This window comes from Ascidia mentula, chromosome 7, assembly GCF_947561715.1.
Source record: "Ascidia mentula chromosome 7, kaAscMent1.1, whole genome shotgun sequence".
Lineage (NCBI taxonomy): Eukaryota > Metazoa > Chordata > Ascidiacea > Phlebobranchia > Ascidiidae > Ascidia > Ascidia mentula.
This window is the reverse complement of record NC_138572.1, coordinates 15227258-15248832: the sequence shown is the minus strand read 5'-3', so window position 1 is coordinate 15248832 and position 21575 is coordinate 15227258. Positions and strand designations below refer to the sequence as shown.

The 21575-nt window shown below is 39.2% G+C and overlaps 3 protein-coding genes across 5 annotated transcripts; 1 reads left to right on the top strand and 2 right to left on the bottom strand.

Moving 5' to 3' along the window:
* Positions 1 to 1648: 1648 nt before the first annotated feature.
* LOC145909664 (uncharacterized) lies at positions 1649 to 2929 on the top strand. Its single transcript, XM_082997019.1, has one exon. It carries the CDS (start codon positions 1649 to 1651, stop codon positions 2927 to 2929), a length of 1281 nt encoding a protein of 426 aa, XP_082853145.1.
* An 821-nt stretch (positions 2930 to 3750) lies between these two features.
* Positions 3751 to 16962, bottom strand: LOC145909269 (uncharacterized). 3 transcript variants are annotated; one of them, XM_082996623.1, is made up of 11 exons: positions 16777 to 16962; positions 16604 to 16696; positions 16311 to 16412; positions 16145 to 16204; positions 16020 to 16091; positions 6268 to 6345; positions 5680 to 5760; positions 4736 to 4822; positions 4307 to 4542; positions 3990 to 4151; positions 3751 to 3913 (listed from the first exon to the last, which is right to left on the bottom strand). In XM_082996623.1, exons 1-11 carry the CDS (start codon positions 16931 to 16933, stop codon positions 3884 to 3886), a joined length of 1158 nt encoding a protein of 385 aa, XP_082852749.1. In that variant the 5' UTR covers positions 16934 to 16962; the 3' UTR covers positions 3751 to 3883. The 3 variants fall into 3 exon arrangements, with proteins under 3 accessions (XP_082852749.1, XP_082852750.1, XP_082852751.1); XM_082996625.1 differs by having other exon boundaries at positions 3795 to 3913; positions 3990 to 4114; XM_082996624.1 differs by lacking the exon at positions 16145 to 16204.
* LOC145909662 (uncharacterized) lies at positions 16901 to 20739 on the bottom strand. The gene is made up of 3 exons (XM_082997018.1): positions 20689 to 20739; positions 20412 to 20580; positions 16901 to 18105 (listed from the first exon to the last, which is right to left on the bottom strand). Exons 1-3 carry the CDS (start codon positions 20737 to 20739, stop codon positions 16976 to 16978), a joined length of 1350 nt encoding a protein of 449 aa, XP_082853144.1. The 3' UTR covers positions 16901 to 16975.
* Positions 20740 to 21575: the final 836 nt, after the last annotated feature.

Below are 21575 nucleotides of genomic sequence, written 5' to 3'. Positions count from 1 at the left end.
ACACTAGTTGGTTTTAAATTAAACTGATAGGACATAAATACTAAACTGGATAATTTTAAACTGCAAGTAAATATTTATGTGAAACAGAGCAATGTGAGACATGTACTTACTTGTTACCAACATATTTACTTTTTTCCTCTGTCGTTTTAATTTTGTTTCACTTCCTTCGTTTCCATTAAAATATTTACAGAAAAAATGCAAATTAGTTTCTTCAGACATTTGCAAGTTTTAATTTAAATCCGAGTAGATCCGTGAGTTTCTACATGATAACATTCCATTCTATAAATAATCCCTGCTATTGTTTCTTCTGAAAACAAAAAAATGTCGGAAAACTTCTCACTTTCTGCTCCAGACATATTTCACTTGGTGCACGCTTATTCCCTGTAAATGGTTCAAGACAAGACATAAGAAATTGCACCTTGTCTAATCTAAATGGGATAGGAAATGTCATAAATCACATTAAAGATTCTGCACATCCGCATTCTCTAACAATAATTGCAGTGTCATTATTTGTCACTGTTGTGTTAATAGTTGTCATTTGCATCTGTTGCATTAGGGTGTATAGAAATAGGCGTGATGCTATTCGCGTTCCACGGATTTAAATTGTTTGAATGTTTTGTTTTTGTAGGTTTTCATCATGTATTGGTTTTTCTTCATACCCCTAGGTGTCGTCCTTTCCCAAACTATCCACGTGAAAGACATTGCGGTCACCGATGCATCCAACTACAAAACCCTACAGGAAAGCGGCAAAGTCCGTCCTGACTTTGGCAATGAAGAAACATCGTTAGAACTTCATGAACTTCAATCCAATTTCAGCACCGATCCCCCACGTGAATTTTTTTCACCCATTTTTGGCAACTTCAAAGCCCATTCAAAAACATGGACTGAATTCCACTATCCGAAAGGAAAGTACTATGCTACTTCTGATGACTACGCACAAGAATGTCTTTGTGACCGAACACGTCAAGTTTTCAAGTTTTGTTTGGGTGACAACCACCTTTGCATTTCATCTCTACATCGCACCTATCTCGTCGTCGACTCGGATCCTTATGAAGATAGATATGGCGACTTCCATGATCTACGTCCGTCTTATGCCTTGCTCACAATGTTCTTGTCAACGCTTTTCACGAGATATGAACGAGTGAAAGCTGTTGTGAGTATTGATTATGACCGTTACATGTATTCATCTCGGGCTTCTTTGTCCAAATGGTACCCAGCTGCGAATTATTATGATCTTCACGAGACAACACGGTTTCGTGTAAATCAAAACTCAACTCCATGTTCCGACTATGGTTGTGTTGGAACCTTTTCTGTTTCGGTTCCAATTGGCAGTTCAAAGGTTCTTGACACTGATCCTCGTGCACAATCAGCACTCTTCAATTTTCCAACGAATGATAACATACAAGGGTATCTGAATGAACACATCATCCGTTAACCAGGATGTTTTCTGTACGGTCTTTTTGGAAAGCGAGGTTTTTGGGCTCCTTTCAATGCCACCGATCCTACAAGCATCATCGCTTTGCGTATGAATGTACACATTTCTGTGTTCAATCCCAGATTATCACATTTTTCTAACAAGGGTTTGGTTGTAAAGTTACCTCCTTATATGTATGCTGAAAAGTTTTCTCTGTATTTTGCGGCTTTTCCTATGTCTTGGTTTCCAAATGATACTATTTTCGCGAATGAAAATGGTGATCCTGTTCACGACAGATCTTTGATGTATAGTAGAACATCGAATGCTTGTGGTCATGATGTAAATGTTCCTTCTCAATTTTGGCAATTTTATTCTTCATTTCCCCTTAATCTTGCTGACGATGAAGTCTGTCAAGCAAAAGCTTCGCGTGCTGTTTGTACTTCCGCAACTGGTTCTTTAGAGGTTGCTATGACACATGATGTACCACATGCACATTTTGATAATCTTAGTCATATTCCTATTGCTCCTGTAAAATTTATGCCTACTAAATTTCGATCTAAACGTTTTTTCTTCTTTGCTCTAATTGCTTGTTTGTTTTCAGAGGCTACGATACATTTTGAAATGAAAAAACTCAAGGACGAGTTCAAAACACGCTTGAACAAGCTGCAAATCGAGATTGATGCTAAGTTAGCTCGAGTTGCTCAGCAGATGAAGGGTTTTGTGTCACTTCTCACCCAGAGCAATCTTGCTTTGGAAGACCTGAGAGATTCCAACGTGGCTCTGGCTCGCGACTTGCACCGTTTTCAGCACATGCAACTTCGTGAAAACCGTTTTTTGCTTCACGAAATTCAACGAAATCAAATGATGATTCTGCGCAATCAAAAGAATGCCATAGAAGACACAAGAAGCACTCTGACCTCATTGGTTGCCCAATCTCATGCTATACAAGCCTGTTTGCAATCCTTGAATACTTTAAACAACATCAAGGCGGACAATTCGTCTCTTTATTCGTTTGCAATCACTCGCGGCAAGCTTCGTCTACGCAAACTTGCCTCGCTTGAACTTCATCAATTGGCGAACTCCACCAATTCCAGTTTCATTCAAGCCATCGACGGACTCAACAACCAATCACGTGTCCTACAACAAATTGATGAGGACATAGCGGCGTTTCAAAACATCAGCATCGCAACAAACATCACCATGGCCCCACTCAGCTTCACCGAGGATCTGTCATTGTTCAACTTTTCCGATACGGATTTCTTGGGCGATGTGGGTGCTGGCATCAATTCCTTGGAGGGAATTGCAATACATGGCTTGGATGACGTCAGAGATGTGATTGACAATACGGTTGATGATGCAACAGGCATTTTGGGCAAGCCTTTGATGGTCTTGGCTGTCGCGGGAGGTTCTACGGCAGCAGTCGTTTTCATCATGCTGTGCAGTTGCTACGCCTGGAGGCGTTTTCGCTCCAACAAGGACCGAGCCACTTACAAAGGTGGTGTGCCACGACTATAAACTGTCCCATTTCAAAAGGGGGAAATAATGTAACGTAATTTTACGTTACATAACAATGTGCATTTATGGAAGTAGGTTGCATGGCCAGTAAGTCATTGTTCGGAATTTCTCATCATTGGGTTGGGTAAAGTCATAAGTAGGTCGTCTTGCCAGGCGTGTTCATTTCAAACTGTAGCGTTAGCAACGGTTGTGTATTCACGTGATTTGTGTCCTATGTGTCCTTTCCAACTGTTTCTCAACTGTTTTGGTGTCATATTAATGTTAAGACTTGTGTAGTTTTAAAGCAACTGTTGCGTTGTCAAGTGATTTGAGTGGCCAGTTTGAAATGTTTGGTGTGGTAGCTATAAGAGATGAAAGGCGTTTTTAAAGACGCTAGACGTTTTCTTGTGTGACTGTCCTGTATCGTCTTTCAAACGACCTGTCTTTGTTAAACTGTCCGCTGATCGTTGGTCTTTTGTATTCTCGCTTTATAAATTGAGTGTGCGTGGTTTGCAGTGTGCGCGAGTTAGTGGTTACTATTTTGTAATTCGGTTTTGTTCAATTCTGTCTGGACGTTTGGGCGTAAATTCACTCAGTTTGGCGTTGGTATAATTGCGCATGTTAATTTCGTATCCAAAATTGTTCGTGGTAAATAAATATTGGTGTAGTGTTTGCATCGAGAGTTAAGTAAAGTCAGGTTAGGAAAACACAACAATTAGAACTCACGTGCGATCTAATGTCAAATGCGCTAATCAAATAGGATTCCCATCGATCATAAATAATATTGTTAAGACCAAATTCGAGACTCATATTTGACATAATAGGTCGCAACAATATATTTGATCATAATTTTATTCACAATGAAATCTTTCATTTCGACAATTCATAAAAACACAAAAATTAATTCTGGGAGATCCCCGGGTTTTGATTTGATCCGGACCACTAGAGATTCCATCGGATGAGAGGAACGAATGTTTACTGATGATCCAAACCCACAACTTTCGGCTGAAAAAAATCACAAAACTTTTAATTTCATTAAAATTAACAAAATGTTTTTATTTAAATTAAACAGAATACTTACCGGGTATTCCAGTTTTCCGATCTCTTCCCTCAGGATTCGAATAGATTCGGAACCGATTCCGCACCCACGCAGCCACAACTTATCCACTTTAGGGAGAATCCGACAAATATTTCCAACTTCGATTTCTTTAAAATTGTTTGCACTCAGGTCGAGAAATCCCAACTATTTAAAATATAAAGATTGGTCGGAAATCTTGGTTTCAAACTTTAAAAAAATTTTACTTAAAACCGGATTAAAATTAACTCCATGTTTTATTTTTTAACAAAAAGTAAAGTTTTATGAAAGTATTTCGGATAAATATTTATTCACAAACAAACCTTGTATTCCATCTTCATAATCGCTTCACAAATAATGTTGAAAGTTTCGGAATTAAGTTCGCATCCCCTTAACCCCAGCTCCAAACCGGGTTTTCGAATCCGAGGGAGGAAATCCGCGAGAGCGAAAACATCCGAAATCTTCAGTGGGATTGCGAATAAATTCAACGCCCCAGGACAAGAGAGGGCGATTTTATTCCTGTATTTTTTGTCAACTTCCTGTAAATCCACGAGGAAATCTGAAACAAGTTTATTAAAACAAACATGAAGGATCCGACAAAAATATCCTTCCATCAAAACTTTCAACTCAAACTAAAAACATTTCGTTCACTTTCAATTCTATGGAGACAATGAGAGTGTTACGTCATAATATCAAGCGTGACGTAACAGTTATATTTACAATCACGCATCAAACTGGAAATAAACACAAACCTCGTAGTTTCTCTCTACTAAAAACCCCTCCACCTTCTTCTTGGAGGAATTCGGAAAGTTTCTTCAACAGCTTTTCCCCACGTTCGACTAAAAAACAAACAAGACCAAGATTTGCGATGAAAATAGTAGCCAAGTATTTGAATGTAAGAAATATTTAAGCTTGCGTGTTTTTCCACACATATAACTTACAGTAAGCAGTGGAAGGTCACAGTTTAACACTTGTGATTATTTATATCTTATTGCTTCACAACCATTTATTACCACCATAATATTTGAAAGGTTTGTGTCGGTATCCTGCTGGTATGCACTATTTACAAATACTAACTTTGCAGTAGTAGTAATATTTGACGCACTGATATTTGGTCTTCCGTTCTGCGTTCATTAAATTTAACCTTTTAACCCCCTTCGTACAGATACGTTTGATCATAGTTGGTTTCCAGCGTAACAATGTTCAACGACAGATTTGGTGACAATATTTGTTGTACTGCACTAAACACTATGACGTTTACTTGTGACTTACAGTCGAGGGCGGTTTACAATCGAGTAAATACGGTAGAACAAATATATATGTGAAATCTTAAGATGGTGCTGATATTTAGGAGAACTAATATCTGATGTTTCCATCACTTCAGTACTCATCATCAGTACATGGCGACGACCAACTAACTGACTGGAAGGCAATGCCTGCCATGGGACAGACAAGTTTAACAAGAAAACAATCCTGTTCATTAAGGGCAGTACCTTTCACATATAGCTCTGTTATTTGCTGTTACGATTTCAGTGGACATAATAAATACTGCAAAATATTTTGTGCAGGAAAAGGGTTGTTATTCAAGTAACCAACAACCATGCTTTTGTTCCTCAAGTGTGGATGGTGGCGGATCGCTGTAAATTACTTTCACAGTCTATAACATGTACGTGAATGTAGAATTTAAATACTCTACCTTGTCTTTGAGCTTTAGCATCAACTTGAGATATTCTGGATGCTTCAAGTTCATCTGCAGCAGTCCTGGTGATTTCATTAGCTGTTAAAAAACATGTGTTACAATTTAGACACAAAGTAATCTGTATGAGAAGGAACAAAGAATGGCAACCACGACCCAATGACAACCCCAGCTGAAATCCAATTTCTGGTTACGTGGCGCACTTTGAACATATTTATATTTTCTAAGGGTTATTTTCCTTCAACAGCTGAACCACAAATAACCGCTTTCATATATAATTTAGACTTAACATGCGATAATCAGTGTAAGGTCTGGTTGGGTCGTCCCTGACCAACCTCTGACTTCCCCCCCAACTGTCTAGTTTCATTTTATCAGTGGCTGTTATGGTTTAATTGGTGCCCATGTCATTTTATTTTGCATATTATTTGTAAATGTGCACATTTAACAATGGAGTGATATTTCATGCAATCACGTGATTAGAAGGATCGCCCCACTATGCAGGTCCTTACTTGGGGATCACTGTTATCATATCAAAATCAGTAGGTTTACAGGCTACAGAGCATTGCAACCTAGCTAGATTTTTATCACCTAGTTTTTTGGGTGTTTCAGTAACTGCTGGAGTCCTGGTTGCCTCAAATTCATGTTCAGCAGTGCTGGTTCCTCTATCTGTTAAAACACATGTGTTACATAGCAAATACATAACATGTTAAGATGATAGTTGTGAAAACAAGCAGATAATAATATTGCTACAGTTCAGTATAAAGTCTGTTTATAACAAGCTCCCCAGATTGTCATGAGTTGGGTTTAATTAACACAGTGAGGGGATGAGGAACATTCCACATACATTAAAACTTGTGTGATATTGCAAATAATGTTGAATAATACAAACACAACAATACTGTTGCTAATTGTTTGTTTGCGAGGAGTCTTTCAACCCGAATTCAAGTTAAAATCCTACAAGGACATAGGATCGAACTGACTGCTTTGTCTGCTTTATAATAAATTATTATAATACGGGCAACAATGTTCAATCGTTTAAACAATTTCATTTCGTGCAACAAAAATCTGGTCACATAATTTAACATTTTCAAAAAAAATGACGCCAGGATCACTCTGTCTCTGATTTACTGATGTCAAGGTTAGGTTATTTTGTATGCACATATAATACATAGGTCAATGGTTATCAACTTTCGTGAAACGTTGACACATCCACAAATATCACAATAATATAACGACACTAAAGAATTCTGCGATATCCCAACAACATTAAAACCAGCATGTCGAAATGCAGCATTTGCGAACCTACGATTCAGCAGTCGTTAGTTTACAATAGCTTGACAACCAAGATGCTTCAAATATATCTTAACATGAGCGAGACGCTGAAAATCACAGTTTTGTCAAACTTGCGCCAAGGTTTGAGTCTGGATTTAAGTTGGGTTTAGATTAATATTCGCATAAACACCACTTTCCATAACAATAAATCCAAATTAATATGGGTGAATAGGTATATTAATGTTGGGCAAGTCACTTGTATTGAAAAAAGTAAACTGTCTTCCAAAAACATCTTTAGTTACCAGTGTTTGTTGGTGTTTCAGCTGCTGGAATCCTGGTTGACTCAAATTCATGTTCAGCAGTGCTGGTTCCACTATCTGTTAAAACACATATGTTACATGGTATTTCCACATCTAACTTACTCAAGTAAAAAGGGTAAAATACAATGTAATGTTGTCAACAGTACATGGAAGCAGTGATGTAATTGTCCCTGAATAATTTTTTTTTTCTTTTTTACGTAGTTGTGGCAATTTTAAATGCAAACGACAAAGGAGAGGTTTCTGAGTAATTTACTTCCATCAATAAAGTTACGACTTACAGGTTTACGACTGACAGCAATGACAACTGTTTACATGTACACTTTCTTTCTTGTGTATTTGGACTTGTAACAAAATGCGATATTTTGATCTGGTTGGGTTGTCTGTGACCAACCTTTGAATTCTCCCATCATTTCTTCCTAGTTTCGTTATATCGCTGCCCATTATGGTTTTATTGCTGCCAATGTCATTTTATAATGCATTTTTATTGTATATGCACTGTACACCAGATTGGAAAAAATGTCGTGCTGATGCATTAACATACAAAAATCATTTCGATCACCAGCGCAATTAACAATCGCCCAAAAAACAATCCTCCGCTCAAATAACCAACTTTCCAATCTGGCATGTACAGGCTTAACAATGCAGTAAAACAGCTATCGTATTAAGATCATTAGGTTTAAATGCTTGGCAGCCCAGGCATTGCAGCCTAGCTGGATCAGCCACTTTTTCCGGACAAGTCGGAGCGAAATTAAGCAACCTCACTGGGAGCTGATCCAGTAAGGCTACAATGCCTGGGCTCTGAAGCCTGCAAACCTATTACTAAACCTTTGATATACATGTTTTAAGTTCTTTTCAAGCAAAATAAAATTGAATTTTCTCACTAATTGGGAGTCACTCAAAAATGTAATAAGTACTTAAGATTCCAAATCTTGATTTTTTATTACCAGACTTTTGGGGTGTTTCAGTAACTGCTGGAATCCTGGTTGCCTCAAATTCATGTTCAGCAGTGCTGGTTTCTCTATCTGTTAAAACACATGTGTTATATAGCAAATACATAACATGTTAAGATGATAGGTAGATAATAATATTGCTACAGTTCAGTATAAAGTCTGTTTATAACAAGCTCCCCAGATTGTCATGAGTTGGGTTTAATTAACACAATGAGGGGATGGGGAACATTCCACATACATCTAAACTTGTGTGATATTGCAAATAATGTTGAATAATACAAACACAACAATACTATTGCTAATAGTTTGTTTGCGAGGAGTGTTTCAACTTGAATTCAAGTTAAAATCCTACAAGGACATAGGATCGGACTGACTGCTTTATTTCCTTTTTAAGAAAATTTTAAAACACAACAAGCTTAAAAATCACTGGCAACAATTTTTAAACATTTGAACCATTTTATTTTGTATGAAAACAATTTAGTTGACTAATTTAATATTTTCAAGAAGGGGGAAATCCAACATCAATCCGACTCTGATTAACTGAAGCATGTAACACAACTACAAAGAAAAAGTAATAATTCTGGTGCTGTATATCATGATAATAAGATTTACAGGCTTTGCAGCCCAGCAGGATCAGCCACTTTTTCCCGACAAGTCTAAGCGAGATGTGAAAAATCAAACTCCCGGTGAGGTTTGTGCACACGACCGTGGGCTAACCAGGCCCAACACTCTACCAACTGAGCTACAGGAGCTCGGCAGTTTCACAGGATATATATGCATATTGTGGCCAATGTACACTGGTGTGCAAACGCATAACTTGCCAGGCAACCTAGGGGGATAGGGGGATCCCTACCAGCATACGATAGATGTGATCGCCAAGTAAGGACCTGCACAGTGGGGCAACCCTGCCAATCATGCAGTTGCATGAAACATTACTGTGTATATCATGATAGTTAAAAGCTGGTCAAGAAATAGTTGATTATTTCTTATTCCAGCCACAGTTTATCCAGAGCCCTCGCCACACATTTACCACTCACCTAACACAAATTAAATCACAGTTTTATGTTTGCATAATGCTTGTTCTTACTTGTTCAAACATGTTTCCATCAAATTATTTGGTCTCCCATGCCTTTTTTTAGTTTATTGTACATATCATTTTTTATTTTATATGTTGCCAATGTAGTTTGTGACTAGCAACACCAATATTTTATTTTATTTTGGAAAACTGTTCATGTTTTTTTCATGTTTGACTACAGACAAAATGCTACTTTTCGAAGCAAAAATGACCCTGTTAAAATTATTGCATTATTGCCAGTTAATATTCCGGCAATGTCAGAAATACAGTTACATATAATAAAAATAATAAAAATAAATAATGACCTACTGCCAACTGTTTTCAAAATAAGCCACAAATAGTTCCACCGCCGCTCAAGAAAGTAAACAAAACCTTTGACCTTGCTTATGACCTTGTTGTCACCGTCGCGCAGACAACCTAACGCTATGTGGCGCAATTGAGCAAACTGGGAGTTTTTTTGCTAAAATTACCGACAAATCGCTTGATTCATCTTCTTAGGTCAAAACACGCCTTACTGATCAACGATCAGATTTAATCGGGGTTTATGAATACGGACTCATCTGAACCTTAATCGGGATTTTACGAAAGTAGTATATAGGTAACAGAGGGGAGAATCTCAGAGACTTCCTTCCTATCTCCGAGACTCTCTTTCCGATTGGGAGACAGGAAAGAGTATTCTTTCCGTTTCGCATATTAAATAGAAAATTGTCTTACGGAGACACCCACAGATACTCTCTGTTTTCCAGTCTTGCAAAAAACATGCGTGTAAGATTTCATGGCGGATTTCGTGACATGCATTTTGCCAAAACCGATGAGGTCATATCACATGAAAATCAATGTAACCGCTGTGCGATTTGCGAGACCTGTGGCAAGAGGTACGTTTAATTTGTTCGCGCTTGAGCGCATAAGCGATCGATGTAAGTTGATCGTGATTTTCCTGTTTCCTCTTTGTAACACATTGGGGGCGTGGGCGCAGCGAAAGGATTTCGAGTTTGCCCGTTGACGCCTGACAGTGCGGCACCGGGGACCGACACCTGTAGTCAAATTACACTGAGGTAAAGCTCTCGAGTTGTCTAATGACCCCGGCACACAGATGTTACCAATTAACTTTTGCAGTGACCTTAACACAATCGATACAATGTACGCCGGGTCGGATGTAATTGATGAGATCTTGCGTGACTTGGGCATTCTTAACTCACCGGAGTTCGCCGATCCAGTGGCGCCGGGCAAACGGGAAGTTACAACGCGTACATTAGCGATTGATGAGGATTAAGTGTATTTTACCGACCGATAAAAGATCTCGTTTGTAAAACCGATTCTTGCGCAGGCGAACCCAACACACTAGCCAGCAAAATTTACCAGTGATCAACGGTGAAAGTAGGTGCGTTTATAAAGTCAGCTCTGGCGTGCAATTGACTGACATGGTTTCTCATTGGCTGATGTTTGCAAACAGGAGGCGGTTCGAACCGACAATTATATGTTTCCGGCGAGCAACCGCCAGCAGACAGCTTCGGTTAGTTTCGGTTTCACGTTAGAAACCATTCTGGGGAACGGCGATATTTACGCGTCGGACAACAATGCAATACTTTTCCCCACACCTTTTCTGATCCGCTCGCGGGATGACTTTTCGAGTTCTTTCAAAAGCTCGCTGGAGCAGATCATTTGGAAATCATCAGACAAAAGCGTCCCGATTCAAAATGGAAAGTTGAAGCGTTGACAAACCTTGCTTTATCCGTTTATTACACACCACACGCCTGGATAGGAAATCCAATCAATTTACCGAGGTGTCTTAAGCTCAACACGGGTCTCATCACATTCCATCAAACGACTGACGGTCGACCGATTACAGACAATCTTTGTCTTTTTCGATGTATCGCACCTGAAGATGGCACAGGGCGGTGGCTTTGGTCGCATCGCCACCGAGTTATGTCGGAAATTCACAGGCGAAAAATGTGTTGATAACTTCCCACGTGGGCGCTCTAACCCAAATCGAAGCGTTGTTTGATTTAAATATCAACGTCTACGAGCTACAAGCGCCGGGTGCGCGCAACATCAGTAAACGTGTTCTCTTGTCACACGTGAAGTTTCGCGTGTGTGAGGCAGACGATTTTCGAACGCTTGCAACTGTGCGGCATTAACGTATCACCACTGCAGCGCTTTTACCCATTTGTGATTTGCTATGACTTCGAGGCTGATAAAACGGAATGCATTCCTCTCAGCGTTGCCGTGTGCAGCGAGGTACCTGGATTCAAGCAAGGGGAATGTTTCGTCACAACAGGTCAACCACAAGAGCTGATAGACCGCTTTGTGGGTTATTGATTACCTAGGTCAAATACAGGACAAAGCGGCGCGGCTGATGCGTGATCGCTTTAATCGCTCCCCCCTAGTAGAAGCCAAAGTAAACCAGGCGCTCAGAACTGGTCACACACCCATACGAAACACTGCAAAGTGATTTTCTGTCGCAAAACATCCCGTGATCGGGTACAATTCGGTCCGCTTCGAAACGAATTTTGTTTTCTTATTGAAAAATACCATATCCTGCGAAATCGTGCGAAACGCATCGTAAGCGATGTGACGAAGACATGACGTCACTGGGGCATATCGTGCAAGGCGACTGCTGCTGTGCGCGCGATCACCACTGCTGACGCGGATTAGGGAAATTAAAAATTGTATTTTGCGGTCACTCTGTAATGGCGCTTTCTAGAAAAAACCGGCCGCCCACGTAAAGGGAATTGTGAATTTTCAAGTCGTTAATCAGAACGTGTTCACACGCCATGTGGAACGTAAGGGGTTAAATTACTTCTACGCTAAACATGTCGATCTCTCCGATGGTGTTTCTACAAGTCCTCGTTTGCTCTGAGCGCGCGCGTTTTGCGGCTAAATTCTATTATATTTTTTTTTGTGTACGTTCTTCTCTTTTTAAACCGTTGCGCAGTCTATATATTGTTCATATATGTTGGGCGCAATCTTTTCCTCGCGCATTTGTCGTAAATATGGTAAGCAAGAAAGTTGGTCAATTGGGTGTGGGGCGGCCCGGCGGAGAAGAACACGGAGCAGTCGTGGTCGCGAAAAGACATGTGGGTTTGTGAATAGCATATTGTTAAGCCTTGAATTTTTGTGACAACTACCATGAATTTTTATAAATGATGATTATAGTGGTATAGGCTACCTGCGTACATGTGAAGGTTGCCTGACAAGTTGTGCGCTTGCGCACCAGTGTACCTTGGCCACAATATATCCCGTGAAACTGCCGAGCTCCTGTAGCTTAGTTGGGAGAGCGTTGGGCCTGGTTAGCCCAGGGTCGTGAGTTCAAACCTCACGCTCGTTCCCGTGTGTTAGCCACAAAACGCTCCACAATTAAATCATTTCTATATAAGTCATGCAAATAAATGTCAACGATTTTATGCTGTTTGTAGCCGCGCTCGCGTAGCAACGCGAAAAAAATACAATACGGCCCACAGGTAATCGAAAAAGGGCTCTGGACAACTTTCATATATAATTGCCACAGCTTCAGCGACGTGTGAACCCGTCAAAAAGCTCTAAAATCCAGAAAATACTGCGGTCTTGCGAAAGTGTCAAAATATAATACAAGCGAATTGGCGCCAGATCGAAAAGACAGGTCGCTGTTAACAATATACAATGACGGGGGTTGATGACGTATTGTCGCAAGTTCGTCTCGTGCGTAAACACCACGAAAGACGCGCGACGTCACGGGGTCACGTGCAAGCAAAGCGCCAATTTGTAATTCGTAAATGCGTTCACGGGGCAAAATCTGTAATCACGTTTCGATAGCGGTCCACCTCCACAATATTGTCGCATTCGCAAAAAGCAATTACATCCACCGGGGCTGCCAGAACCATTTTAAATCGTCCGACCCGAGATGCATGAGGTCAAACGTTGCCAAGTCGCTGTGATCGGGCGTCAGATCCACACAGATAAGGCAGTAGCCGCGCGGGTACGAGCAGTATGTTATCCCGTTTGATTGATTCGTGTAGTGTTTGTCCCAGTAAACAGCGATAAATAGCTTCTACTGTATCGGCCGTTTTGAAAATCCGGTTGGAATGCTTTTACCGGTTGTGTACGTCCGCCCACGTGTAACGATAAGTGATTAATGTTGCTTGAACTCAAATGGATTTCGTTCCCAAGCACCGTTGTAAGCGGCGCCGTCCATAAAGCCCAAGACCACCCTGACAGGAACTGCCCGGGTCACGAGTGTATGGCATACGGTCGTTTAACTCCCGCCGGCGATCGTAAATACGCGAACTTCCGAACGACGCAGTGGGCACACGGCCGAGTGAGATTGCAGCGTTTTCTGATGCGACAAAGTGATGCTGAGGGCTTCACTTTGCGAACGAATAATCGAACATCGATAACTTTGATTTTCAGATTGGCGTCGGCGGCCGCCATGACGGCGAATTGATCTTTGCCACGCGTGAGACGAAGGCGTACGTCGACACCGTTTAACACATTACGCTGCTGCTGACAAATATCGCAGTGGAGTTTGGACAACATCTCGATTGGGCGACTCAACAACAATTGGTCACTGTGCCAGCTGTGGATCTGGGAAAATGACACAAAAAAATCATTGGATGTGTTTCATCTCCAAATCTATTGGTTACCTAATCTGATGCAGTTATCTAGACTGTGGAAAAAGCTATTGTGTTCACCAATTTGTACCACCAAATATTGCATGAACATGCAAAAACTTTCATTTGGTTATCAATGCATCCACAGCACTTTTTTCCATTTTCTAAGCTCAATTTATGCACAAAATTAAAAGGTTACAATTCTAAACTGCAGTTCAACGTAACTTCCATGCATAAAAGGATGAGAAAGGCATATAATCCACTTGCAAAGTAATAAAACGAGCCTTACTACCCATCAAAAAAGAAATATATTCACAATAAAAGCGATTTACGGAGGCTGTGAGTAACTGAGGACATTCATTTAAACACCGTGCTTATGCGCGTTAAATTAATTAAAAAAACTGCTGTTCACTACGCAAAAAGCTACCAAACCCTGCTGCAGTTATTACATGGCCAAAAAATTACTTGGCCAAGGTCAGTTAAGGACCACCTATTTTGATGGCCCAAAAATTCAGCCGTTTTGGCCAAGTACTCGGCCTGCGTCATTTGCGTCACTTCCATATTGGTCACATGGCCCAAATACATTGTACTCGGCCTGTGTCATTTGCGTCACTTCCATATTTGGTCACATGGCCCAACCACCTATTTACTACTTACAAATTTTGCTCATGGGCCCAAACAAATTTCCATAGAGCTTATAACACAATCAAAGACTGTCAATCACTACCTACTCACATAAAAATGAGTGCAGTCTACAACACAAGGTAACTGCAAATTGTCATTTTTAGCTGACACAATCAAAGACTGTCAAAAACTACCTACTCACATAAAAATGAGTGCAGTTTACAACACAAGGTAACTGCAAATTGTCATTTTTAGCTGACACAATCAAAGACTGTCAAAAACTACCTACTCACATAAAAATGAGTGCAGTTTACAACACAAGGTAACTGCAAATTGTCATTTTTAGCTGACACAATCAAAGACTGTCAAAAACTACCTACTCACATAAAAATGAGTGCAGTCTACAACACAAAGTAACTGCAAGTAGTCATTTTTACCTAAAACAATCAAAGACTGTCAATCACTACCTACTCACATAAAAATTATAACAGTTTACAACACAACATAACTGCAAATTGTCATTTTTACCTAATACAATCAAAGACTGTCAATCACTACCTACTCACAAAAAAATTATGGCAGTTTACAACATAAGGTAACAGCAAATTGTCATTTTTACCTAACACAATCAAAGACTGTCAATCACTACCTACTCACATATAAATGAGTGCAGTTTACAACACAAGATAACTGCAAATTGTTATTTTTAGCTAACACAATCAAAGACTGTCAATCACTACCTACTCACATAAAAATGAGTGCAGTTTACAACAGAAGATAACTGCAAATTGTCATTTTTAGCTAACACAATCAAAGACTGTCAATCACTACCTGGTCACATAAAAATTATAACAGTTTACAACACAAGATAACTGCAAATTGTCATTTTTACCTAATACAATCAAAGACTGTCAATCACTACCTACTCACAAAAAAATTATGGCAGTTTACAACATAATGTAACTGCAAATTGTCATTTTTAGCTAACACAATCAAAGACTGTCAATCACTACCTGGTCACATAAAAATGAGTGCAGTTTACAACACAAGGTAACTGCAAATTGTCATTTTTAACTAACACAATCAAAGACTGTCAATCACTACCTACTCACATAAAAATGAGTGCAGTTTACAACAGAAGATAACTGCAAATTGTCATTTTTAGCTAACACAATCAAAGACTGTCAATCACTACCTGGTCACATAAAAATGAGTGCAGTTTACAACACAAGGTAACTGCAAATTGTCATTTTTAACTAACACAATCAAAGACTGTCAATCACTACCTACTCACATAAAAATGAGTGCAGTCTACAACACAAGGTAACTGCAAAGATTAATTTGCGTTAAAACAGTCAAGAACTATCAATCACAACCATTAGACACAAAAAATGGTTTTGACTATAAATGAAAAAATGTTTGCATTTTGATTTTCAAGTGAACACAAACCACGACAGTGAAACGAACAGGATTACTGTGGATTTTGCAAATGATGAATTGTGATATAAATTACCTTCTTCTCGATGATGGTCATCAATGTTAGCCGTTGATGTAGCAGAGTTTCTTGATGAACAGTTATCAGAAGCTGTGAATTAAAATTTATTACATTTTATTTCAACCTTGTGTATGAGGAAAGACCTTTTTCTGCATTTGGTTGTTTTTTAAAACCTGAAGATCTTGGAGATCCACTTTGTTTTTCTGTTGCAGAATGAAAATAAATGAAAAGAAGAAAAATATACACAAACAAAAGTTTCGTGAGTGATTTTCTAATTGCATAATATGGTAAAATTGTAGAACTCATCACCATTTTCTTGCAAGTCATTGGCATGATGATGTTTAGAAGTTGTTGCCACACTAGGTGTGTCTGGTGAAGTGGATCCCTCAGTTATTGGAGTCCTTTCAGAAGCTGCAAAACAATGTGTGCACCAGAAGCATGACATACTACTTATAAAAAAAATTCAACAAATACTTAGATCCAAATATTACGAAATTGAATGAGTCCGTGAGTTCCGATGATAACAAGAAATATGTGTACATTATTTGCCATCATCAATATTATACGAAAAGAAATATTTGATAAGCAAGTATACAACTGACGTATTTCTTGAAGCCTGAAAGTTGATGCATGGCTTGTAGCACTGTTGGCTGTATCAGATTCCGAAGTGTATTCAGCACGGTCACTTCCAGAAGCTTTGTTGGATGGCGCAGGAATCAAAAAGGAAATAATGGTTAGTAAATGAGAAAGATTGGGCTTAACGTGTTGTACATACCAGATATGTTACCGAGCATAATACCGCAGACAAAACGACGTGTTGGGCCCCAGTGAGATTCTTTCACCAACTTATCGACGAATTGGTCGAATTCTTCTTCAGGCATGAGCATAGAAATGTAATAGGCTGCGAAATATTCCTGGAGCAATTGGTGCATATAATAGAAGATCGCATTTTTCCCGTCAAAAACCTTGCGACTCTAATGCCAGGAGGATTTGGCCATTTTTATTACCACATCCTGCACGTTTATATCCTCCAAACCAACATCTAGGAGGTCAGCTTGTGTGAACATGACCGTTTTACGTTTCATTCCGTCGTATGCCATTTTGCCAAGGGGATTTCTTAATTTTTCTATGTCATCCCCCTTGGCATGTTGAGTGTCACTAAGTTGTTCTAGGACAGCTTCAAATATGTCTGTAAGTGTGTGAATGTGGTTTGTGGGCCCAAATAAACCAGCATAAACTACAAACTGCAAAAGCAATGGATTATGGCAAAAGTTAAGTACTTGTGGGGATTTAGTTTCAAACGATTTCCACAGTTTCTTGGCCTCTTCTGCAGCATAGAAATCAAACAACTTTCTCATGTCGTCAGCAGAAAGATCGTGGACATAAATGGTTTGTTGCGGTCGAAGATCTAGAGGAATCGAGAGCAGGGAATGGGGACGAGATGTAAAAATCAATGCAGACTTTCTAAGTAACTTTTTGCCACAGAGATTTGCAATTAGCTGTTGAACTTTCGATGTTGTATCGTAACTTGCACTAACTGACTTCATGTCTGCTACTGACCATGTGGCCTGATCCAAACCATCACATACTATTGCACATTTGGCCTGGTTCTTTCTTATCCATTGAAAAGTAGCATCAAGGACAGATTGTTCCACATCAGGGAACTGTCTGTCAAGCAAGAGCTGCTGAAGAGTTAGTTTGTCATCACCATAGTTTATATCCTTGAAGCAAAGATTAAGCACCAAGTGTGAGTTTCTTAAATGTCTGGATATTCTTTTTGAAATTGATGTTTTTCCACAACCAGCAGGGCCGTAGAATGAGATGAAAGATCCTTTACCTTTGCTTGTTTTAAAGTTTGAAACAAGATCTTTTATTTTGACCTCTTTGCCACCAGTTAAATTTACATTCCTTTCTACAGTTAAAGGTTTGTAAACTTCTGGCGTTTCAGCATCAAGTCCCTTATAAATATCTTTTTTCATTAGGATTGGATTTACCTCAGGAATGTCGGCTTTGTTAAACTTATGACTAAATGGAATCACATCTGGATCGAGATTTTCCAACTGATGTCGTTTAAATTCATCAACTGCCTGTTGGAGTTTTTCATCTGAAAAATCACGAAGCGGATTCAACACCAACCTAAGTATGTCCTAGTTTAATTTTACAGGGGATGGTCGAGTTACTCTTGACGTAAAAGATTTATAATGAATCTCTATCCGTGATTGAGTTGAACCAAAGCAATCCACTACACAGTGAAAAAACGTAAAATGTTTCTGTATACGAGTTGCGTGTTTATAACCTGCACATGTGTGGTAAACAATCATGAATTTAACCCAACTTTTGCGAGCTCGCTAAACTTATCGAGGTTTGCTCATCATGGAGTCCCAGGTTCTTCCCCTTACTAACAACTGGTCTGTGGAGATCATCAAATATTTCCTACATTTCTGGTAGCGAGTTAATTATGTGGGAAGAATGGTACAGAGGTTGCTTGCTAGGAAAACACAAGCAAAGGATGAGCAAGCACTGATCAAATGGGGATTTGATTAAGAACCAAGGTATTCGCTGTAGCGACATAATCCCCACTATAATATTCTTATTCATGAGATAAACAAGTGTTTGTTTCGTGCCATCCCGTATTCGTGCCTAAATCACAACGACAATGCGCGATTCCAAGCAGCGTTGGTAAAGTTATCAGGTGGTTTACCGACAATTACTCGTATGGAATCGTAAGTAGTTTTGAATAACGTGAAATAATCCCGCATCTAATGTGAATTGGACCTGGGGGAAATTCCTTTAGTTTTTGTTCGATTGCTCAGATAAAATTAGAACAAGTTTTAGTTAATGCGTCACAATGTCCCGTGTACGTGACGCCAATTGTATTGCAATAATTTGTTCGGGCATCCAGCAAAGTGAAGTTCAACGACCCACAAAGAGACGAATATCGTCTTCTGCTGATGGAGTCGTTACATATCCGACAAAAAAAAAATACATCTGTTCTAAGGTTTCTTTTGTTGCTGAGACGTCTTCAATTAATACAACATGTTTATATTTCCTGCAGTGTTGCTCAGTCCCTTTCTTCTGAGAATTTATGACTGATTGCAATTAATTAGTGTTCCTATTTAGTAAACTGTTACAGTCTGTTCAACAAATGTTGATATTTTGTGTGTGTGTTTGACATGTGTGATTACATCATAGAATTTCTTTGTCGCACAAATCGTGGTCGATATTTTAGGGAAGATTTTTTGCAGTGATTTGAATGTCATTTGACACTTGTGTTATGTTAGTTTGATAAACCACGTGACTGTATTGACAATTGTGATTTTGTTTTGTACGCTAAGCTATATCCTCAGTGTGTTTAGAAACTTGACAAAAATCTCAACTGTGCCACTTTTTGTCGCCTCTAGCACATTGCTGTTTTGTTTCTGATGTTCTGTGTTTCACCCATTCTACACTGCCGTCATCCCGAATTTGTGCACGGACTCGTTCATTCACTGCACAATATATTCCTTGGAATTTAACAGACGACTCCCTACACAACATAAAAACAACTTTCTTGGACTCATGCGTGACATTCAACCAATAAACGATGGACGTCACATTATTTCTGAAGGTTGTGATTGAATCCCACTGTCACAAATGTATTATAGATCGACCTAATGCGATAGTCTATGGCCTAATTCCCATGCGACGATATCTCGCAACCACCGGACGTTTATTGTGCGTATCAAATCTTTTGTTTCGAACGGCCGCTTCGCACCCTCCTTTCTTTTGTTTTCGTCCCGAATGTGCCAGTTTTATCGCGTCGCCCGTTACTTGCTGCAGCCACCATTGTTGATACTGCTGGGAAAAAAGTTAACGCTTTGACCCCAGTCAATGTTACCCAAACGATATAAGTAGCACTCTGTTTTCTAAAACAATTCATTTTAGTACAAACCTTCGCTGGTAAAAGTTTACACGTAAAAGCATTTAGCGTATGTGTAGTAACAAAAGTGTAGTTCAGTGTATTGGTTAAATTTATAACCGTGTTACTACGTCTGTAAGTAATCGTATTTTGTGTGTTGATTCTATTTGAATAAGACAATAAAGGTGTAGGAAAAGGTTTATTGCTGATCAGGGTACAAGTGCGTTGCTGTTAAGGAACTTCCAATAGTCAGACCCATCTTTTGCGTAACCGTTAAAACGGAACGTGACACCCACAAAGAGGATTCTGTTTTAAAACCCACATTAGCTTGCATACATTTCAACGTATTTTAAGGTAGTCCTGATAATATCTACCTGTTGTGCTACAAATAAATTATTTGTAGTTCCTGTGAAAAGTGTAAAATTGTAAAAAACAAACAATCTGACAATTAATGTGTTGAATGAAAACAAAATATATCTTTCTGCTTGTATGCTGTCAAAAGGAATCAGTACCTTGTCGAACACCGGCTTTGGAAGTTGTTGGAGCATTTGATTCAGTGTTAGCTGATGACGCTGCTGGTTGGTTGTAAATATGTTGCACCACAGTCTGGTTTTGCACATTTTGTTGTTGTACAGTTTGCTGTTGTACATTTTGTTGTTGTACGTCACCGATGTGAACATTCTGTAATATCGAAAATCAAACGTTCACACCCAATAATGTCAATGCTGATAGACGACAGAACCCATGTTTTCCTACAAATATCTCGATATCCAAGAACAACAAGCTCACCTCGGTATGGATATTTTGTGGATCAGCTTGTTCTGTTTGTTGTTCGGCCATTCTTGTATGAGCAGGTGTAGCTTTGTATTACAAGTATAGCAAATATATTACATATATAAAAGCTGTGTAAACATACGTGTAGTTAAAACAGAACACCTCAGAAAACTAATTTTTCACGAATTTTTTTTTAATTTTTATAACCGTATCTCACAATTAAACCCCAAAAATCCCTGGGGGGGGGCATAAACACTTATCAGACATCTAATTCTGAATGCATTGTGTAGAGGAGGGTTAGTGACTTTACTTTGTTGCAAATGGAGGTTACTTTCTGTGATTCATTTTTTCACAAAACAAACCTACACATTTTTCGCAAAAAATTGTCAAACATGGGGGCAAAATGCCCCTGGAGGAGCGGTTAAAGTAGTTATTTCGATTATAAATTTGGCCAGAAATCCTAGACAAGTGTCGGGACTAACAGAAAATCACAAATTGACCATACTTTCTGTGATTCATTTTTCCACAAAATCCACCTCAATATATTGGTAGTTTTTCAGCTACATGTTCAACAGCACCATTTGCCAATTGGCTGCCTGACTAATGACCCTGAAAACCATAGTAAAACTGCCCCAAACATGCTGGAAATCGCCCTGGCAATAGCCTGTGCATCGGTGCGCATACATCTAAAACTCTGGCACCCATACATAACCACAATTAACTGGCTGGAAAGGCTGGAACCAACGTACTTAATAAAACCAACCATACAACATGTGTTATTTTATCAAACTCAAAATTTATGTCACTTTCCTGCACTATATGTTCAATCCCGGTTTAATGCTGAAGTCGCCAGGAAGCAATTTATCGAACTTATAATGTACACAAAGTATCAGCAGATATGT

What these genes read in the sequence shown, in the direction of transcription:
- LOC145909664 (XM_082997019.1), top strand. Translation starts at nt 1,649, where the DNA reads ATGTCTTGGTTTCCAAATGATACTATTTTCGCGAATGAAAATGGTGAT.
- LOC145909269 (XM_082996623.1), bottom strand. Translation starts at nt 16,933, where the DNA reads ATGCACCAATTGCTCCAGGAATATTTCGCAGCCTATTACATTTCTATG. An exon ending in TATGCTCGGTAACATATCTG is followed by an intron (nt 16,697 to 16,776) that starts GTATGTACAACA and finishes CATCCAACAAAG; the next exon opens with CTTCTGGAAGTGACCGTGCT. An exon ending in TTTCAGGCTTCAAGAAATAC is followed by an intron (nt 16,413 to 16,603) that starts GTCAGTTGTATA and finishes ATTGTTTTGCAG; the next exon opens with CTTCTGAAAGGACTCCAATA.
- LOC145909662 (XM_082997018.1), bottom strand. Translation starts at nt 20,739, where the DNA reads ATGGCCGAACAACAAACAGAACAAGCTGATCCACAAAATATCCATACC. An exon ending in CACAAAATATCCATACCGAG is followed by an intron (nt 20,581 to 20,688) that starts GTGAGCTTGTTG and finishes TCGATATTACAG; the next exon opens with AATGTTCACATCGGTGACGT. An exon ending in CAAAGCCGGTGTTCGACAAG is followed by an intron (nt 18,106 to 20,411) that starts GTACTGATTCCT and finishes GTGATTTTTCAG; the next exon opens with ATGAAAAACTCCAACAGGCA.